Source organism: Colossoma macropomum, unplaced genomic scaffold, assembly GCF_904425465.1.
Source record: "Colossoma macropomum unplaced genomic scaffold, Colossoma_macropomum, whole genome shotgun sequence".
Taxonomy (NCBI): Eukaryota; Metazoa; Chordata; class Actinopteri; order Characiformes; family Serrasalmidae; genus Colossoma; species Colossoma macropomum.
In genome coordinates this window covers 36977414-36998580 of record NW_023494788.1, presented here as the reverse complement: position 1 = coordinate 36998580, position 21167 = coordinate 36977414, and the positions used below count along the sequence as shown (strand labels likewise).

Genomic DNA, 21167 nt, shown 5'->3' with positions numbered 1-21167 from the left:
AGGTAAGTGACTCCAATCTGTTATTAATGTGTGCAGACTGGCATCCTGAAGTGACCCGCATACGCACATCATAATTAATAACTTCGTGAACGAATGAATCACATGCGTTATGAACAGCAAACTAACCAGCAGAGGAGGCCTTTGCTGTGAATATAATTAGCTCTGAACAGCCCTCAGCTGCTCATTATTAGAGCGAAACGAAGATGAAAAAGAGTGAGATGTGATGCTTTTCCGTCGTTTACTGGCACTAACTTCAGAATAGCAGCGCTGCTGCTATGGTAACACTGAATGATAATGCAAAAAAAAGGCATGAATCCAGATCTGAGCATTCTCATTAAAGTCGAATGGCCATGAATTTGACACTTATCCGATCTAGGACCATGTATGAATGCGGCTCAGCTTGGATTTGTGTGTCCACATTGCTCTAAAAGCATCAGATCTGTGTCACATTAAGGCAAAAAATCAGATTTGTGCCATTTCAGCATGGTAATGTGAATGTAGCCAAAGCGGCCAAGTACCATTTGCACCAAAATGGAATGGAACGGTAAGTTTGTGTGTCCATTGCTAATTTTTGTTTTCATCACTTTGTAAAAGCACATTAGTTAGCTAGGTAGGTAACCCTATCATTATAAGCATCTATGCTAGCACTGGTCCATTTCTGTATCTGCTGGTATTAAATGAACAGTTAAATTCTTGTCTGTGAGTGAGGTGTGGTCAGTGCTTTAGTTTTGGACTCTGTACGGTCCGGTTAATGTTGTACCTTTGGGTCCTGTCAGTAGGGCTTCTGTAGCTGGACCTCCGTCCCCACATTGAGTCTCATCAAAAGGCAGGCAGTGGTCTCCTGTTCCTGCCACAATCTCCACATTTTGCTGGGGCTCTGCGTTAGTTGAAAGGACCCGTGGCCGGTAGATCCGCCTGGAGTTGGTGTCTGACACGTACAACTGTCCAGTTACAGGATCCGTGGTTAGGTAGTACCGATGAGCTGGGTTATTACTGCAGGAGTGAAGGAGGGAGAACTGTGAGACTTTTTTTCCAGTGTTGTGTGTGGCAGAGCGAAAACTATCATTTCTCTAATAATCAGGTCAGGTTTAGAAGTGGAGCTTCTCATATCCTGACTCTCTCCATATTTATGAAATATGGTATTTGGTAACAGGGTAACTTTCACTGTCATGTTGATGGTTGAGTTTTGGTTGTTGGGTAACAGTTCTGAATTTTTTGCAGAAATTTTGTCAGCAAGAGTCAGGCCGGGACAGAACTGTATTAGGCTACTCTGGTTCAGATCATTTCTTGGGGGTAATAGTCAGGTTCAGACAGAATTTTATCAAGTTTCAGATTGTTACTGACAATTATGTTGGGCTACATTTGGGTTCAGACAGAATTTTGTTGGCTATAGCCGGTTTAGACAGAATTTTGTGGAGCTACAGACGAGTTCAGACAGAATTTTGCAAGGCTACAGTCAGATTTAGACTGAATTTTGTCTGCTACAGTCAGGTTTAGACAATTTTGTTGGCTACAGTCAAATTCATACAGAATTTTGTTGGCTACAGTTCAGACAACATTTTGTCTACAGTCAAGTTCAGACAGAATTTTGTGGAGCTCTAGGTGAGTTCAGACAGAATTTTGTCTGCTATAGTCAGGTTTCAGAAAGAATTCTGTTGGCTACAGTCGGTTTCAGACAGAATTTTGTCAGCTACAGTCGGGTACAGATGGAATTTTGTCAGCTACAGTCGGGGATCAGACAGAAGTTTGTCAGCTACAGTTGGGGATCAGACAGAAGTTTGTCAGCTACAGTTGGGTTCAGACAGACATTTGTCAGCTACAGTCGGGTACAGACGGAATTTTGTCAGCTACAGTCGGGTTCAGACAGAAGTTTGTCAGCTACAGTCGGGTTCAGACAAGTTTTTCTGCTACAGTTGGGTTCAGAAAGAATTCTGTTGGCTACAGTCGAGCTCAGACAGAATTTTGTCGACTACAGTCAAATTAAGACAGAATTTTGTCAGCTACAGTTGGGTTCAGACAGAATTTTGTGGAGCTACAGTTGAGTTCAGACAGAATTTCATCTGCTTCAGTCAAGTTCAGACAGAATTTTGTTGGTTACATTCAGTTCAAACAACTTTGTTAGGCTTCAGTCAGGTTCAGATGGATTTTTGACAGGTTACATTCGAGCCTGGATTCTATTCTAACTGCTGTGCATTGTTTCAGGCAGAAAATATTCTCAGGCTACATTCGGGTCCAGTTCAATATTTTAGGCCTGATTGAATCTCTATCGTGTGGTCAAGCTGAAACTGCATTTCAGAAATGAGAAGTTTGACAGTGTGATTGGAAATGGCAGGCGAAATAACACGGTGATGAGAATATTAATGTTGCTAGAAAGTTCACACATTCACCGTCTGCTTTTTTCCTAGTGTTTTAAAACAGTGAGACAGACGAGGAGGAGGGAAATGTGTGAAGGGGAAATAAATCAGATGTGACTGGAACACATTCGAGGAGGCAGTGATGACGCCTTGAAGACTGCCAAATCATTTCAGTCGTCTTGACTCCCATGCGAAGGCTCTCAGAAATGGAGCTGTGATATGCAGATCTTAATGACTGTCAACAGCTGATGGCATTTCATCAGGCCATGCTTATTTGCATTCATTAAACCCATCAGTGTGCTCGTCTCTGAGCGAGTTAGCGCAGCTCCTCCCTGAATGCCATTAGCATCTAATGACCACAAGTGAAGATTTGGAATGCAGGACAATGTGTCCATCAGCGACCTTCTCCTCAGGAAACAGATAAAGACTTTTGTGGACTATTATTAAAGAATGTTTATAAGGGCATGTTCACATATTGCAGATTAATCCATAACCTGCAGCATTTTCTATCTGAGCTGAAAAGTAGAAGAGATCCAAATAAATCCTGGGATCTGCTTCAGCTGAAGAACCAGAATGTGGTGCTAGAGCAGCATGAACTAAGACACAGCAGGAGGGCAATCGGTTGTCTATTTTGAGCCACATGACCTGAAGTCACCTTCTACTGTCTGATTGCTATCTTGAAGCAAACTGCCCAAGTTCCACGTGTTGTTTGACCATATGATCATTCAGAATTGATTATCAGAATCATTTTTTTAGCCAAGTATTTTCCACATTTGCTCTGGAATGTGCTCTTGGCAAGACAGAAAATAGAACAAACACACAAAATAAATAATATAAAAAATTAATGTTTATATATAAACAAACACTTGTATGCTTATATATCTTTCAACAGATGGTGGTTGTTCACATTAGGGTATTAATGTGACTAAGCTATTCTATGACAGATGTTAAGTGCAATATCTACATCCCACAAGACATTATTTATTGAGAATCATCATTTCTAGTGCTAGATCAGTGCCATCTAAGTTGAAACCTTACGAGCAAAGAATCACTTACCTGTGTCTGAAATCTTTATTTCTTCATGCATCAAAAGGGAGAATATCGACAGCGTATAAACATAAGAGACAAAGAAGAAAAAGTGTCCTCAGAGCACACAAGGACAGGCTTATTGTTTATAACATTCATTAATCAATTTGACAGTACACCCATCCACTCAATCATCGGATCCATTCATGCACCCTTTTACTACTATCCCTCTTCTTTATGCATTATGCTTCATTCTTCACAGTCTCTCTGAAGCTCCAGCCTTCTGTGTGCTACTGTGCTAAATCGAACAACTTTGCTTTCACGACTACATGTACAAGAGATTGGCTGAACAGGTAATGACTACAAAGGAAGAGCAAATAGATAGAAATCGAGGAGACACAGTTGAGGTCAATTACTGGACAGTTTGACTGTATTCTAGGAACCCTGTGCAGAACATGATAAACGTATAACCTGGACAAAGAGAACCTGTGGCATGTTTTCTGGTCTTTCATTCAAACCCAAATATCTTTCCAATGATGAATCTCTTATCTCATTTCTAGGAGCGCTAAATGTATTAGTGTCCACACTCTTCATCCATTAATCCTAAAACTATCCATCTATAAATCCATCTAGGCTCTTGTTGATCCATTCATCCATCCATCCATCCATCCATCAATTAATCCATCTTCCCCCCATTCATGTGTTCATCTATCCATTCATCCACTCACAGATGCATCAATCCGTTGATCATCCACATTTTCATCCATCTATCTATTGATTCATGAATGAATGAATCCATTTATCCATCCATCAGTTTATTCACCTACCATCCATCTGTGTCCATCAATCAATCCATCCTGTCATTCGTTCGTCAATCCATCTATCACTTCATCCATCAATCCATCCATCCACCCATCCATTAACCCATCATCCATCAATCCAAGAATCTATTCATCCATCCATCCATGAGTTGACCTATCCATCCTTTCTATTATCAATCCATTGATCAATCCAGCATCCATGTCCATTCATAATTACATCAGTACATCCATCATCTGTCCATCCATCCATCCATCCATCCATCCATCCATCCATCCATCTTCCCATTCATCTTTCAGTCCATCCATCAATCCATGAATCCATCAGTACATCTATCGTCTGTCCATCTATCCATACATCCTCCCATTTATCTGTCAATCCATCCATCAATCAATTTATCCATTCATCCACCCACTCATGTGTTCATCTATCCATCCATCCATTCACAGATCCATCAATCTATTCACCAAACATTCACCTGTATTCATCAATCAATCCATCCTGTCATTCACTCATCAATCCATCATCATTCATCCATCCATCCATCCATCAATCCAAGAATCTATTCATCCATCTGTCCATGAGTTGACCTATCCATCCTTTCTTTTATCAATCCATTGATCAATCCAGCATCTATCTAATCCTATCTACTCATTCCTAAAAAAAACATCAGCACATCCATCATCTGTCCATCCATCCATCCATCCGTTCATCTTCCCATTCATCTTTCAGTCCATCCATCAATCCATCAATCCATCTCTATATCCATTCTATATCCATCTATATCCATCTGTCAATTCATCCCCCTCTCTGTTAACCAATTAACCCATCCCTCCATCCATCCATCCAACCAGTATTCACCGATCTATCCATCCATCAATTCAGCAATCATTTATCCATCCATGAAGTCATCCATTCATCTATCTATCCATTAACCTATTAATAAATCCATGCATCTACCCATAACACTGCTAAATTAGTGATGAAATAATGCCCTCATGATGATGTCTCCCTCATGCCTTCCTATCCATTCCTCTCTACCTCTATGCATCTGCTGCACCATGACCTGAGCTCCATGATGCTGCTAACACTGCCTGTCATTTAGATACATCTGATGTAATCCTACATGTGAAGTTTCATACATATAGGCTGCTGTCTGTCCCAGGCCAGAGCCACATATCCATTCATAAATCAACCCACCAATCAATCCATGAAACCATTCATCCATCCATCCATCCATCCATCCCTCCCTCTGCTGCACACTCACCTGAGCTCCATGACACTGCTAACATTGCCTGATGGATAAATGCGTCTGATGTAGTTGAAGTCTCCTACATACAGGCTGCCGTCTCGGCCCCAGGCCAAGGCAACGGGGGCCAGCAGCTTGTTGCCCTCGGCCTGGGCATTACAGCTGGGGCACGAGATGCTCCTGCGCCGGCCATTTCCCATGATGGTGCTGATGACCGGAGGAAGCTGGGATATGAACACATTTTCTCCATTGCCTTTATACAGGATCCCTAAGAGACAAGACACATCACAAGTCTGCTCAAGTCTGTTCAACAGCTGGGAGCAGCAGCAGAAGTGCACCGTGGGATTGACATAGGTTGGTTAATTAAAAAGGTTCCTAAAGGTTTCTTGGCTTGGATGTTCAGCTAGAGGACATATCTAGTCTTGAATTAGTATGGAACCTTTTAAATTGTCTTCACACTCACACATCTCATTTACAAAAATGGTCCATCCACAGAAAAGAGAAAAGCAGCTGAAAAATTTAGACCAAAAAACCAGATTAAATAGGTTCACAACAACATGTCAAAATCTCAGACTTCACAAATAATTTTAATGTTAATGAAAATAGAAAATAGTGATTAAAAAGGCAGATGCGTTCAAACAGTTTGAGCAGCAGCCGATCAATAGTGAGAATATTGGCCAACTGTTTCACGGTTTCTAAAAGGAACATTAAACACAATATTTATAATCTCTGTTCATATTGAGCATGAAGAGGAGATACAACATCCAATAACTTCTCCACTACAGACTTTTCAGCTTCAGCCAATAATTTTTATTGCTGTGCATCACTCAAAAACCCTTACATGATCTCTGCTTGTTCATGATTGATTTGTTTACCAAAACAAATTGACATAAAAAGTCTTTGTTAAGCAGAAGGAGAGACGCTGACACTTCTTTGGGAACTTTTGAGAATGTTTTTACTGTTTAAAGTAACCTACATAGGCGAGGTAAGTGCCTGTTAACAGAGTACCCTTTTAGCATCTACCTTGCTATCGCTTTTCTTACACTTTCACTGTAAAAGAATAAAAAAATTATATATAATTATAAATATATAATTATTGATTATACAGATAAATACATGTATGATTGCATTGGACAATGTCACTTGGTTCTGAAATAGTTTATAAACACAATAAAACATCAATTTTAAATGTCCTGAATTACTTAGTTGCGATAAACAAAATCCGGAATGCTGTTAAATTTTTAAGTGCAATTTTCTCAGTTTGGGATTTTCAGACAAGGCCAATTTTAATAATGTCCTAACTTTATTTTTTAAAAGAGATTTTAAAAATTCAAAAAGTAACATTTATTTAAGAAAGGTCAAAAGGTCAAAAAGTTTTCTACAGGCAGCCACACAAATTATTTTATATCATATTTAAAAAAGTACTGTACTGTAAAGTACTGAATGCCTGGCCCCTTCTATGAAAAAAAAACAAAAAAAGTTTCATGGTCAACAGGGGCTGAGAGGTACTGTGGCTATTTTCATCAACGTTTTATTTTGTTCAGCAGAGTCAGGTCTCGGTGAAACAAAATAATAAAGCTGTCCCAAACGTGCAGCAGCATCGTATTTGTCCTCAGGCCACACAACACACCTGATGCTCGCCCGAGAGGCGTCTGTGCTGCGGAACACTTTGGTCTCATCCAAGTATCACAGATTTAATGCATACTCGTGTCCTGAAAGTGTGATTTCCTGGAGATTCTGCACGTACTGCATAAAGTCTGCTTTGCTAAAACATTCTTCTGAAGCAGACGGGATCAAGGTCCACCGTCCAAGAGAACACGTTTGATCATCTCCATTCACTTTAACGCCACTTTCAGTCCGAGAGCGTGTGAAGAGCTCGGGTCATTACAGATAAATATTTCAGACCTGTGAAATTTTAACTTGTTTCTTTTTGGGGTTGGCTTCAAAGAGGAACTTCAAAGGGAAGTGGCATGCCCAGGGCCATCAATTATTCACAGCCAGCAACATGTTAGAGTTCCTCCATTCGCTCCACTCTATTAATCAGATCAATGACATCGCACTGAGCTGCTCTCCGATTGGCTGGCCGGCAGCCGTCCCGCTCACGTAACTAACCGACTGGCTGGCTGAGACCTGGCGCTCCCAATCTTTAACTGGGCTAAGTGACTGTAGCAACAAGCTCTGAGTCTGTACAGCTGGAAATGTTTGGTCATAACTCGCGTGTTCCAGCTGAGCCTCATTAGGCAGTCTGTCATCTCCTGTTGATTGCGCTTGACTTGCAGAATCGAGCGCCTTCCCGTTCCCTGGGATTTTGCTCAGTGTTTAAATGAGGCGAGAGTCCGCCGCCGTGAGCTAAAGCTGGCGGCGGGCCAGGAACAAGTGCAAGAAAATTCAGCTTGAGACTTGCTCATTACTGGAAATACTACTAACAAAATAAAATAAAGATGGGCCACTTTATTAGGTCCAACTATAAAAACAACTATTTCTGAGATGCACAGTGCTTCTCTCTTTTGAAATATTCAGAATCAATTAAAAAAATGTCAAATTTGAATTTTTCCCCTACTGACAAACTCATGCACAGCCTGAGACTTTCTAAACACACTTAAAACTAATTATTCTTTAAGGGTTCTTTAGTAAAGAAAACAGTTCAATACAGAACCATGAACACTCAAATAACCTTTCGCATGATTAAAGGGTTCTTTGCATAATGAACGGTTCTTCAGCTTAAATACGAATGAGCTGTATAGGGTCCTAGATAGCACCAATAAAGCTTCATCTACTGCCATGATGTCAAGCTTGTAACAACAGAAGAAGCCCTTTTGGTGCTATATAGAACCCTTTTCAAAAGGGTTGTATACAGAACCATTTACAGCACATTGTCCATCAATCTGAAGAACACTTTCATGTAGCAAAGAACCTTTTAATCATGCAAAGAGTTCTTTTAGTGTTCATGGTTCTATATAACTTTTTTTTTTATTTTATTTAATAAAGAACCATTGAAGAACCATAATTTGGTTTGTGTGTGTGGTACTATGGCACAGCTCTGCGTGTAGGAGGAAAGGAATTCACAAAGTGGTCACAAATTGTGTGCAGATGAAGAAAAAGGCCCAAAGTAAACATTCCTTACATGAGAACATGGATTTGTTTAACAAGTAGCCCTGGAGATACTAATCAATCAGCTGCCAGGTGAATCCCAATATCCCAACTAATCCAGATATATTTAAAGTTAAAGACTTTAAGTAGAAATATTAACTGAAGGATTAACTGTAAAGCCACAGCATACAAAGTAAAAAATATGGTTTCCCACATACAGTCTGAGGAAAATTCTCAACAATATCTGTATTTGTATTAATAAAGTAGCTCTACAATATAATACAAAAAATAGGGTTCCTTGTGACTGAACACATATGCATACAGCCATATTTGTGCTAAACATCAGTTTAAAAATATGCAATAATGTCTTCCATAGACATATAGCTTTATTTAAGTAATAAGTCATGAGAGGCCATGTGGTTACTGTGGCTTTATCATCAGGAACAGGGTTCTTAGGCACGATGCAAAGTAGAGTAGGATAACATTTGGTCACCCATCATTGTATATTTTGGTCATTTCATGAACTTTTTAAACTTTTTGTCATATAATAATGAACATATCATAATGTAATTTGCAAACACCTTCGCTTTATAAGTCCTTTTTGGTCACCAAATTACCACCACAAGTCATATTTAGCACCAATCCAACTACGTAGGAATTTAAACACTGGCCCCTGCACCCCTACAGTGCATGATGTAGTGGGTTAGGGTTTTCCTGTGGACAGTGATTTATATTGATGAAATTGTGATAATTACAAACAGAACCACAAGTGATAGTTTACAATTTATTGATACAAGGATGTATAGGTACTAATACTAATGGGTATGCAGAGAAAACTAGAGGCAAGAGATTTACCGGATGAAGATACTGTAATTAGCTGAAATTCAGAAATATTATTATTATTTTATGGTGTTATTTTATGGTGTTATTTTATGGCGTTTTTTAGCAGCACACAGAACAGAATATTAACACTAGTGTAGCAACTGACCTAGGTTTAGATAAAAAGTGGGGGACAGAGTAACACAGTCGAGACTGATCCATATAGTCAAAGAAGTGAGAGTGTAACCTTAGAGCCTTGAAGTTGCCTGCATGTGTGGGCTGGAGAGAGGTCCACTGGTCAACTTATGAACTTCGGGAGTACAGAATCTGACCGGACCTTGATGGGCGAGGCTACCAGCTGGCTTATGTCAGCCTCTGGTGAGGAAGGCAGGCTCTTGGCTGGTGAAATCAGGCTGCAGGTTCACAATAGGCTGCTAAGGCTGGCTTTGGTAATGGTTTGCTGGCGCTGTTTACTTCTGTCCGTAATTATTAACCTATGCCCCCAGACTTTGCAATGACCTATCGTTGTCAATAAAACTTCCAAAATACATCAATGAACTTAAAAACACAGCCAGGATAGGCTATTCAACATGCAAACGCAGTGAGCCTAACAGTTACCAACACTTCTTCAAGATTACAGAGTGAATGACAACAAACAAACTGATCAAAAATACTGAGACATGAACATGAAAAAATACACTAGAATGTAATATCTGCAGATTTAAAGTGCATTTTGGGAGAGGGCTTCTTGTCATTTCTTTGGCGTTACATAGTCGTTCTTTCTCTCCCTCCATCTGATCATGTGTTTGCTTGTCTCTCAGTTATACTCTGGTGGGCGGAGCTAAAGTGGGAAAAAGAGTTTTCGCGCTCTATATCTAATGAATACGCAATTTCTTTGCATGTCTGCTCAAGTTTCGTCATAAAATGACTTCACAGAGGTTTCTGAGTGTGGTTAAAACTTAAGCAAAAGAGCAAATGAGGATGCAATTTCATATATATAACCATTATTACTGTTTCAATAGTAACTATTACAAGAACACTATTGAGCTTACAGATTATTATATTTAAAAGTATTCTAATTTTACACTACGGTTACATAAAGCTATTTGGAAGAAACATGATTACGAGCGGTCGGGGTGGCTTTGCCCAAGCTGTATTCAGCAGGAGTGGAGAAACTCTGACTTCAAATGAGGATATTGCTGGTCTGTGGCTGGTCTCCTTAATTCGAGAGACATGCCTCCCTCATGGGAGTCAGGGCCAGAGGCTTCTGGCATGTCAAGCTCCATTTCCCTGGTGGAGGTCACTGAGGTAGGTGGCAAGCTATTCAGTGGCAAGGCACCGGGGGTGGATGAGATTCCTCCAGAAATGCTTAAGTCTCTGGATATTGTGGGGCTGTCGCTGCTGACATGCAATATTTCATGGACCTCGGGAACAGTACCCTTGGATTGGCAGACCGGGGTGGTGGTCCCTATTTTTAAGAAAGGGGACCGGAGGGTGTCTGCCAACTATTGGGGTATCACACTGCTCAGCCTCCCTGGGAAAGTCTATGCCAAGGTGCTGGAAAGCAGACCAACAGTTGAACCTCAGATTGAGGAGGAACAATGTGGATTCCGTCCCGGTCGTGGAACAATGGACCAGCTTTTCACCCTCCCACAGATTGTTGAGGGGGCATGGGAGTTTGCCAACCCAGTCTACATGTGTTTTGTGGACTTGGAGAAGGCTTACGACCGTGTTCCCCGACATATCTTGTGGGAGGTCCTCTGGGAGTATGGGGTGCCGGGGCTACTACTCCGGGCCCTTTGGAGTGAGAGCTATGTTCATATACTCAGCATTAAGTCAGGCTCTTTCAGTGTTAGTGTTGGACTCTGCCAAGGTTGTGCCTTGTCTCCACTCCTGTTCATGGTATTCAGGGTGTCAAGGCGTAGCCAAGGTCAGGAGGGCATTATGTGTGGAGGCCGGAGGGTGGCGTCTCTGCTATTTGCAGATAATGTTGTTCTTTTGGCTGGATTGCACGGATGCCTCCAGTGCTCACTGGAGAGGTTTGGAGCTGAGTGTGAAGTGGTTGGTATGCAGATCAGCACCTCCAAGTCCAAGTCCATGGTCCTAGCCTGGAAAAGGATGGCATGCCCACTCCAGGTAAGGGGAAAGGACTTGCCCCAGGTGGAGGAGTTTAAGTATCTCGGGGTCTTGTTCACAAGTGATAGGAAGAGGGATCATGAGATCGGCCGCAGGCTGGGACAGGCGGCACCAGTAATGCGGTCACTGTACCGGACTGTAGTGGTGAAGAGGGAGCTGAGCCATAAGGCAGTCTACATCCCGACCCTCACCTATGGTCATGAGCTATGGGTAATGACCGAAAGAATGAGATCACGAATACAAGCGGCGGAAATGAGTTTTCTTCGCAGAGTGGTGGGCTACACTCTACTTGATAGGGTGAGGCTCTTGGTCATCCAAGAGGAGCTCGGAGTAGAGCCGCTACTCCTCCGCATTGAGAGGAGCCAGTTGAGGTGGTTCGGGCATCTGATTCGGATGCCCCCTGGACGCCTCCCGGTGGGTGTGCACCAGGCACAGCCTACTGGGACAAGACCCTGGGGTTGCCCTAGGACCGGCTGGAGGGATTATATCTCCAAGTTGGCCTGGGAGTGTCTTGGGGTTCCTGGGAATGAGCTGGAGGAAGTTGCGGGGCACAGGGTTGTCTGGGATTCTCTGCTCTCCCAACTGCTACCGTGACCCTATCTGGACTACGCGGTTAATGATGATGATGATGTTGATGATGATGGTGATTACTAAGGAAAGGAAATGAAATTTCCAAAAGAAGAACATAAATCCAAACTTAGTAATAATCAATGCTAACATTTCTAAAACATTGCATAGATGAAAAGCTACACAGGAAAGAGTAAAATAAATTTGGAGTACGTTGTCTTGTTGCCGCCCTGCGATGGACTGGCGACCTGTCCAGGGTGTATCCTGCCTTCTGCCCAATGACAGCTGGGATAGGCTCCAGCACCCCACCATGACCCAGAAGGATAAGCGGTTTAGATGATGTATGTATGTATGTATGTCTTGTTGCCACAACTATCTCTGTAGATACAATGACAAAAAACTCTATTATGCTTGAAGTGTGTATAGTCACACAAGCTACAAACTTCACTTACAGACCTGCTTTTAAGGGAAAGAAAATCACTTGATTTTATGACATGATGGTATTTCCAGCTCAGGGGGTCGGTAACCCAAATGCTAAGAAGAGCCATTTTGTCCTTTAAGCACAAATCAAACCACCTTGGGAGCCACAACATTTTATGTCCATTTTACCATCAAGGCTGTAAATATGTCTCAGTATGTGCTAGTAGCCATATAATACAAACAAAAACGCAGACTTACTTTACTCTGCTTTAAGCTTTAGCTCAGATATAGCCGCTTTTCTCGCATCGCTGGTAGGTGTAGCAGGCACCATTAAAGGTGGAACGGGAAAATTTGAATGAGAGGCTGGCTTCATCTTCGTAACTTTTTAGTGTTTGACAGTTTCTTGTTGCAGATTAAACATATCAGGAAACCAGCTGGAGTGCTTATAAATGCAAATAAGTCCATTCGTCTCCAAATTATTGATGTTTATCTTAAATCTTTCTCTTTGCCTTTTCATTAGCTACTAGCTAGGCGAGGCTGTGACCAGCAGTCTGCGCACTGACCTTCAGGGTTAAAGGTTGAATTAGCAGTTAAACGTTAACTCCAGCGTTTAAGACCATTTAGTGTTAAAACTTGGTCAGCAGAGCTTTATTTTACTGCAAAGGAGGATTATTTTATTTTTACCTAAAAATCTAATTCTGCTCTGGAGCCACAACAGGCCAGTAAAAGAGCCACATATTGCTGACCCCTGACCTAGGAAAATAATTAAAATAAAAAAATTACAAATGATGAAAGCTCAACTCCATAATAGTCTTAATTAATGAAACTCAACTGTAAGGAATCTTATTAATTCACCTCTGACAAGTCTTAGATAATTAACTTCCAACAATGTGCCATTGGAAACCATGTGCTGAGTTACACATTAGTAGTTCAACGGGGCAGAGTTATTTTCCCAGTTAGATTAAGAAAGGAGAGTCATTTGATTTGCTCTTGCAAAGGGTCCATAGAATTTACGACAGCTGTTTGCCCCAAAAAGATTGTGTTGTTCATTAAGTTGGACTAGTTATCTGTTGGGATCTGTTCCTTGAGCCAGGTGTCCTTCCCTCAGTGGAGATGAAATGTATGTGTATAGAGGGCAAGAAGGAAACATTTTTCCAAAGGTCATAAACTCAGTCTGCCTTCAGACTTTACTCTCGGCCTTCTTTAAGAGTGCCTGCAAAATGACTTGTGAGGTTCCATTAGCCTCTCAACTCAGGGTGATCGGTGGTGCTATCATGGCCTTTCTTATCTCTGTTTTTGAGGCCAGGGGTCTTCCTCTGTAAGGAGAGGTGTGTGTGGTGTGTGTGCAGATGAGGAGGGCTGGGATAGTCTCTTTAGCACTCTGATAATCACCAGGCATCCTGGTGCCTGGGGGACGGTTCTTTGGTGTCTGTGATAAAGCTTTCAACTTGGTTTAAAAAGTTCTGATCAGTTTAAGAATTAAAAACAGCTACAATAATATAGCTAACATTATATATGTATATATATATATAATAGTCATTTAAGATTCAGCTACCTCCGTACTTGACAAATAGTGCACTACTTGACTGTAGAACGTGGAATTTCAAAACTTCCATAGCACACTATTTCAAGAAATGAGTTTAATGCTACATAAGGTAGATCTGACTGAAACACCAACATTTGAAGTGTGTAAGCCATTTTAGTGACATTCTTTAGTCTTTTATATTGCTGTTTTAGAGTGAATTATATTGTAAGTACTTTAATTCAAGCTTGTGATACTAATGATGGAGTTGTTTAGCATGTTTGCTGTCTTTTAGCATGTTAGCTAGCTGACCCTTCAGTTTAAACTGGGTTCTTACTTTATCAGTACACTCTGTGGTCCATGCGAGCAGTATGAGAGTCAAAGATTATTCCAACAGCACAAGGATTTTTGTGACTTAGCGCAGTTCAGTCGTTGTGAGGTGTGTGTCTGTGTGTGTATGTTGAGTATTTTACAATGGCTTTAAATGCAACTCATTCAGATTTCAGGACAGGAACTATCCATTTTATAATTATCTGTTTTAGTCTAAAATGGCTTTGCGCTGGAATTCTGGCACAGTGTCAGAGAACTTTAATCTATGTAATTTGCAAAGTTTGGAACTTATTCATTTAGTCACACATAAGTCATGTCGCTTTAGTGTGCATCATTTAAAGTGGAAAAAAACAGCCATGAATGCATGTGTTTGCAGTCAAATCTTTCAAAACAAGAGGGTAAAGTTTTTAAAAAGTTTAAGCTTACATCTATAGTCTATATTATGATAAAAATATAGTATATTATATATAATACAGTATATTTCTACTTGAGCCCAGCTACATGACATTGACATAAGCATTGTCCTGGAAGACGTCGTATGCTGTGATGAATAGTTATAACACTATGTTCAGTTATATAACAAGGTCTTGTTGCTAAATCGGTTAAGTGTCATGCCAAATGTCACAATGCTTAATGTTATGGAGGCTAACTAGAATACACAGCAAATATTAGCATATGACATAATCTGTCATGATGTAAACAGTATGGCATCTATCATAAAAATGAACAGTAATGTTAAAATAACACTATTATATTACTGAACAAAACCTCTTGACAGCATATGTTATTTGCTGGGACAGGTTATGTTGATGGAGGTACATTAAGATGCACTGACAATCATTTTATAATCACATCTTGATACCTTGAATTGAAATTTAATCATACTGAATTGTGAGGTGCGAAGAGATGTCCACCCCTAAACACCTACTTACACTGTTTCTACACTCATTATGCATTTTATCACCTCCACTTATCATAGAAGAGCACTTTAAAGTTCTACAACTACAGATTGTTTCTCTGCATAAATTGCTATGCAGAGTGGATCAAACACAGTAATCGCTTACCATCATCTCTGACTTTACATCTAGGAGGACCAATAATGCAGGAGTGTCTAATAGAGAGGACAGTGAATGGACACAGTAACACTGCAGCAACACCACAGTAAGGGTAAACGTGATATTTATATGTACATCTACATACGCTCTCAATACTTTTCAGTACTGACATTTTCATGATATACAATATGTATCACACACACACATTATCTAAGCCACTTATCCTTCGCCATGGGGGGAGCTGGAGTCTATCCCAGCGGTCATTGGGTGGAAGGCATGAAACACACGGGACAGGTCGCCAGTCCATCACAGGGCGGACACAGAAACATATACATTCACACACACATTCACACCATTGCAGTGTGTCCAACTGGCCTGAATGCACGTCTTTGGACTGGACACCGGAGCACTCTGAGGAAACCCATGCAGACATGGGGAGAACATGCAAACTACACACAGAAAGGACCCTAGTTGCCTGGCCAGGGAATCGAACCCAGGCCCTTCTTAGCGCTACCCATTACTCCACCATGCCACCCACAATATATATCATGATATGGTGCGGACAAAATGCACCAAATGCACCAAAAATGCACCAAAATGCAAAATCTAACCACTGGTAAAACAATTAATAAAATAAGACATCGTGATGGGCTGCTGTCCAATCAGCTAATCATTACTATGCAGTTCAGGCAGTTACTCTACATTGGTTGTTTTTGTTTACAGACTCTCTATGATTGTTGTTTCCAGCCTTTTTTAGGATCCATGCAGTTGTTCAGTGCCCTTGAGGTGCTGTGAAACATCTCATATACTCAGAAAAGTGTATCATGATGGAATTTATCACAATAGCACTAACGTATCGTCATATCACCCACCTCTGTAAAACCATGTGTGATGTTGCCATAGTCACAGTGACAGAGGTACAGTGTGTATTACGTATATGTAATGTAGCCACAATACTAACAGGAGTGCAACATAGACCAGTACAAGCAGCATCATTGCAGCAACAGAATCAGCTGAGCGAGCTGCATAGCAATGCGCTCTTCTCTGATTAACAGCCTCCGCTGATTAATTGATCACAGAGAGAAGTGGGATGAAGACGTGGTCAGAGGGGATCTCACGGACGTCCGGCCGATAGCAGCCTCTTTTCTCATTCCCAGCCCAACAAATCTGCTCTTAACTAAGATGAATTGGTCTGGGTGGCTGTTTCAAGTCTGACTGCGCATTCTGCTGACCTTCACAGAAAGACAATCCGATGGCACTGCTGCCTACTTTCACTCCGACTTCCTCGCTGTGTTCCACGGCTGAGAACAGCTTTAATCTTCAGAGGTCTGGAGCACATGTTTCGTTGTACCAATTATATTTAAATAGTATAGCAATTTCACTGCATTTCCTGTCCATTAGAGCTACACAGCATGAACTGAAAACCTACGAAGGTCTAGAGTTATTGTTGTTTTGCAATACAGTTAATTTGTGTTACATAATTGTTATTGCATAAGTAATTACATCATTACTTTTTAGTTACATCATTTATATTCTGTCCCAAGATTTGGTTCTCAGTCTGTACTTTTTTCTGTTTGCTTTGATCTCACAAAATATGCCAAAAATATATAGTTGTTCCTTTGCATCAAAGCAAACTTATGTGCACTACAATAACTTTACATCAAATTCAAGGCATCTTCGCTTGTACATACAAACACAAATGAGGTATGCATAGCAAGTTTTTTTAGATTTTCAGCTTGTTTCAATGAGCGAGTGAGAAATTATTCAACAAAATGAACAAAGTCATGTTTCAAAGCTTTTTGTGTCAGGCTTTTGAAAGCAGTGGATGTGTCTGAGCTACGAGCAAGAAATAATTAACATGGAAATATCATGTGCTTCGGTACAGTCGGCCACAAATGCAACTTTTATAACGGAAACTTTTCAAAGATTATTTTGTAGTCTGGTGAAGTCAGCATAATAGCTAGAGATGAAACTTAAACATGCAATATTACCATAGATAGAAGACAGCTTCAGTGACTACACTCTGTGGCCAAAAGTATGTGGACACCCCTACTAATTACTGTTTGGTTATTTCAGCCATCCATTGCTAACAGGTGCATAAAAACAAGCCAGTCTTGGCAGTAGACATAAACATTGGCAGTAGCTGACTCACTGAAGAGCTTAGTAACTTTTAGCATGGCACTGTCAAAGGATGGCACCTTTCCAAAAACAATAATAGCTCAGTGGTGAAGTGGGTTGCCACACAAGCTCATTGAACGGACCACTGATAAATCATCTGTTTTGGTTCCTTACCAAGTTCTACACTGCCTCTGGAAGCAACATCATCATCACACGAACTGTTTCTCAGGAGCTTCACAGATTGGGTTAATATAGCAACCACACCTAGAAAAATACTAGGTGTGCTCAGTGTTATCTGGCATGTTGTAAAGCACACCACAATTGCGCTCTGGGGCAGCGGAAACACCTTCTCTGCATGGATTTCCTGGCCCAAATACAGAGCGCAAACTGTAAAGTTTGGTGGAGGTGGAACAATGGGCTGTTTTTCATCGTTTGGCCTCTATGTCCTACATCATCACATTATAGAGCAATGGTCACCATTCCTCCTCCTTTAGATGTACTTTCCTATTGAGATTAGTGCCAACCTGCATCGAACATGCTGCCAACCCATCTAAACCCTCTGGGGTCCATGAACTCACCCACACGTCAAGCCTAAGATCATCTGTTATGATTCTATATCTGTTTCTCTCTTTTTGTGATAATCCAGTGCATAAACACAGTTAAAATATTTCCTGAATCTGTAGAGTCACCCTTTCCACTCCATCTTATCATGCAAAAATACATGACTCATATCCAGACTTATGAGGCTATGAAGGGGGGCTGAGATACATGTTGTCTGCCTCTTACTATGTGGAGCTGGTGGATTCACGTGTCCATCTACATTTTGTGTGAAACTGATCAAGAAATCACTAAGAACTGACCCATCATGCCGGAAACCCTTCATTCTTCATTCAGTCCACATTGGAGACACATGTAAAATGGCGTGTAGAGAGTTTACAGCTGCTGAAGTTGCAGTGGTTTTGGAAAGTAGTGATGAAGATAACGGAGCATTTATATATATAACATCTGTGCATCATGTTATATGAAGAGCCTTTAAAGGAGAATTTAAGAAGATATGCAGAAATCAAGAAAATGCCCTCAGACACCAGAGGGATATCTAGCACTAATGTATCAGATCCATGCACTAATTAGCTGGAGCAAGTGTTGAAGATTGTGCTTGGTACTTTGACTTCAGTTCCTGAGAACAGCTGTGTGGGATGGTTTGTGTTCTTCATAAAGAAATAGTTCAGTGAGTTTTAGTGTGGAATGCTAACTGCAAGTGAGGCCTTATTGTCATATAATATCAATACCTGACTTCACTAATGTGGCTGATTGCAAACAAATCCAGCAATGTTCCAAAGCCTTCTAATAACAGTAGAGGCTGTTACTGGAGCAAAGAGTGGACAAACTCCCTATTAATATCCTTGATTTTGGAATGAAATGTTCAAAAAGTACTTATGGATATGATCTTCTGGTGTCCAAGTTTGGCCATACAGGGCGCTTTATCTGGCAAACATTAATGCTGCATCTTAATATCACATGCACTCAGTACTAGCCTTTCCTACTCCCTGTCCAGCCATTTTGTGAAATTACTTTTACACAGTTTCACTTACACAGCAAAGAAAAGTGGAAAAGCAAAGGTCCTAAAATAAGGAACATTATGAAGAATAAAGTCCAGAGTATCCCGGTAACTCTTTGCGTAGTATTTTTCTCTCTGTGCTTCCGTAATGCAATGCTTATGATCATTGATTATTCAATACATAGCCTTCCAGATCAAACAGGAATGGAATAAATAAACACATAAATAAAATGTCAAGCAAACAAGTTGAATATGCAATGTGCCAGGTGTTTTGTGACATTTCTAAAAATATACCTCGCTGAAAAGTTGGCACAAATCGAAGCAGAATGGATTTTGTTCCCCACATAATGAGCAAACATGGCTGTTTTTATGGGCTGAAGCAGATCAGATCAATAATCCTGCTCTCGCACCTTCACTGAAAATGGTGCCTGAATCCCCTCAGTCCTCTCTGCTGGGGGCTGGTCAGAGTTCACATCACATACAGGTGAGTTATGTCCCTATAGTAAGTCACAAAAACCCCCAAACTCAAATGCCACAACAGCCAGTCACTGTCTGATTGCAGATTATAGCTTATAGACATCTTTATGAAACTGAAGTTGTATGGGTGGTCTTCAAATAGATTAAAATAGGAAAAACAATAACCATACATAAGTTTGTGGAAAAAAAAACTCATATTCTGATTATAAGCTACTATATTTTTTATTAATCAAGTGTTCAGCTATAACCAAACAGCATGAACCTCCAACATGCTTTTGCATGGCAACAATATTGTAGCTTACATCATTGCTGGGCAGAAGCACATTGGGATATATGCCTTTGTTACAGGTCAGAAAGTTAATGCTATTTGATTATAGCTAAACACCAAACATGCAGGTAATGAATTCTTTAAGAAACAGAGTGCTAGTATTTCCCGTGTAAGCGAGTGAAGGATAAAGATCACCTCTGCTTCTGTGGCTGATGCTTATTCATCAAAATAAGGTCATCACCTTCTTCTATGAATAAGGCCTCTGCCCTGAACTTCACCCCTGAAGGGTATGTGTTCGAACACTGTTTTAAGTATCATGCTACTCGATCCATATTTAGTACAGTTTTGCTCTGTAACCAGTCATAGGCTTTATACAGTCTGTTCTGAAATGCCTATATAACCCACTGTCAGATGATGAAGGGAGAGTCTTCTTGCTGCAAGACAAAACTCTCCCAGAACTGGAATAAAGGAAGAATTTCACCGAACTGCATGGCTTCTCATCTTTTATTTATTTAAAATAATTATTCCCTCACAGGTTCTACTTATATTGTTTTTTTTTAACAAATCTATGATTTTATAACCTAAAAGAGCTGAAATGGACAAAAGTATTGTAGCATCCTGCTACCGACTTGCTCAGCGGTGGATGTGCGGGATGCGCGGCCATACATAGCAGCAAGCATGGAGCACCATGGGTACTGTCGAGAGAAAGCCATTCTTGTGAATAGTTATCACTGTTCAGTTGGAGGATGTGTATATGTGTGGTTTGTGCTCTTCTGTGTTGGGCTGTGGAATAGTTGAGGTAATGTTACTGCCTTCCATCAGGGTAATATGGCTGTTTATGACCTGTCTGATTCATGGCTGTTCTGGTAGCGCTGACAGCAGGTCTCCCTGCTGCATGTTCAATAAAAGAGCACTTGTCTACAGTGGTGTCAGAAGTGTGATCGCCCCCTCACTGGAGGAGAATGGTGAGCCCAGCCACGATACAGCAGAGAAGGCTGAGCCCGCTGAAGACTTCAAGAGAGGAGCAGCATGGCGAAGATGGGCATTAGAGGAGAGCCGTCAAGATGGTGCGACAGCGGTCTCCACCATCGAACCTTGTCATGCCATCTTGACTAATGTCCTCCGCTGCCTGTCTTTGCCACACTGGTCCTCTCTTGTGGTTGGGCTTGGTCCTCTTCGCCGTTTTGCTGCTGGGCTTGCCATTCTCCTCCAGTCTGCTAAGGGGTGATCCCACTTCTGACACCAGTGTAGCGTCAGCATAGAAGACAAAGGCATGGGAAAGATGATGCTTTAATGCTCCCTAATTAATACAGCAGCAGAAAGGCATAGACAGAACACCAAACTAACTGGGGAGGTCAC

At 41.0% G+C, this 21167-nt stretch overlaps 1 protein-coding gene across 1 annotated transcript in view; it reads right to left on the bottom strand.

The window, feature by feature from the left end:
* si:dkey-237h12.3 (teneurin-3) overlaps positions 1-21167 on the bottom strand; it is a 284586-nt gene that overhangs the window by 18798 nt on the left and 244621 nt on the right. Inside the window, exons 21-22 of the mRNA XM_036569289.1 lie at positions 5467-5716; positions 761-993 (exon numbers count right to left, since the gene is read on the bottom strand). Coding sequence (XP_036425182.1) covers positions 761-993; positions 5467-5716 — 483 coding nt within the window. The remainder of the gene's footprint in view (positions 1-760; positions 994-5466; positions 5717-21167) is intronic.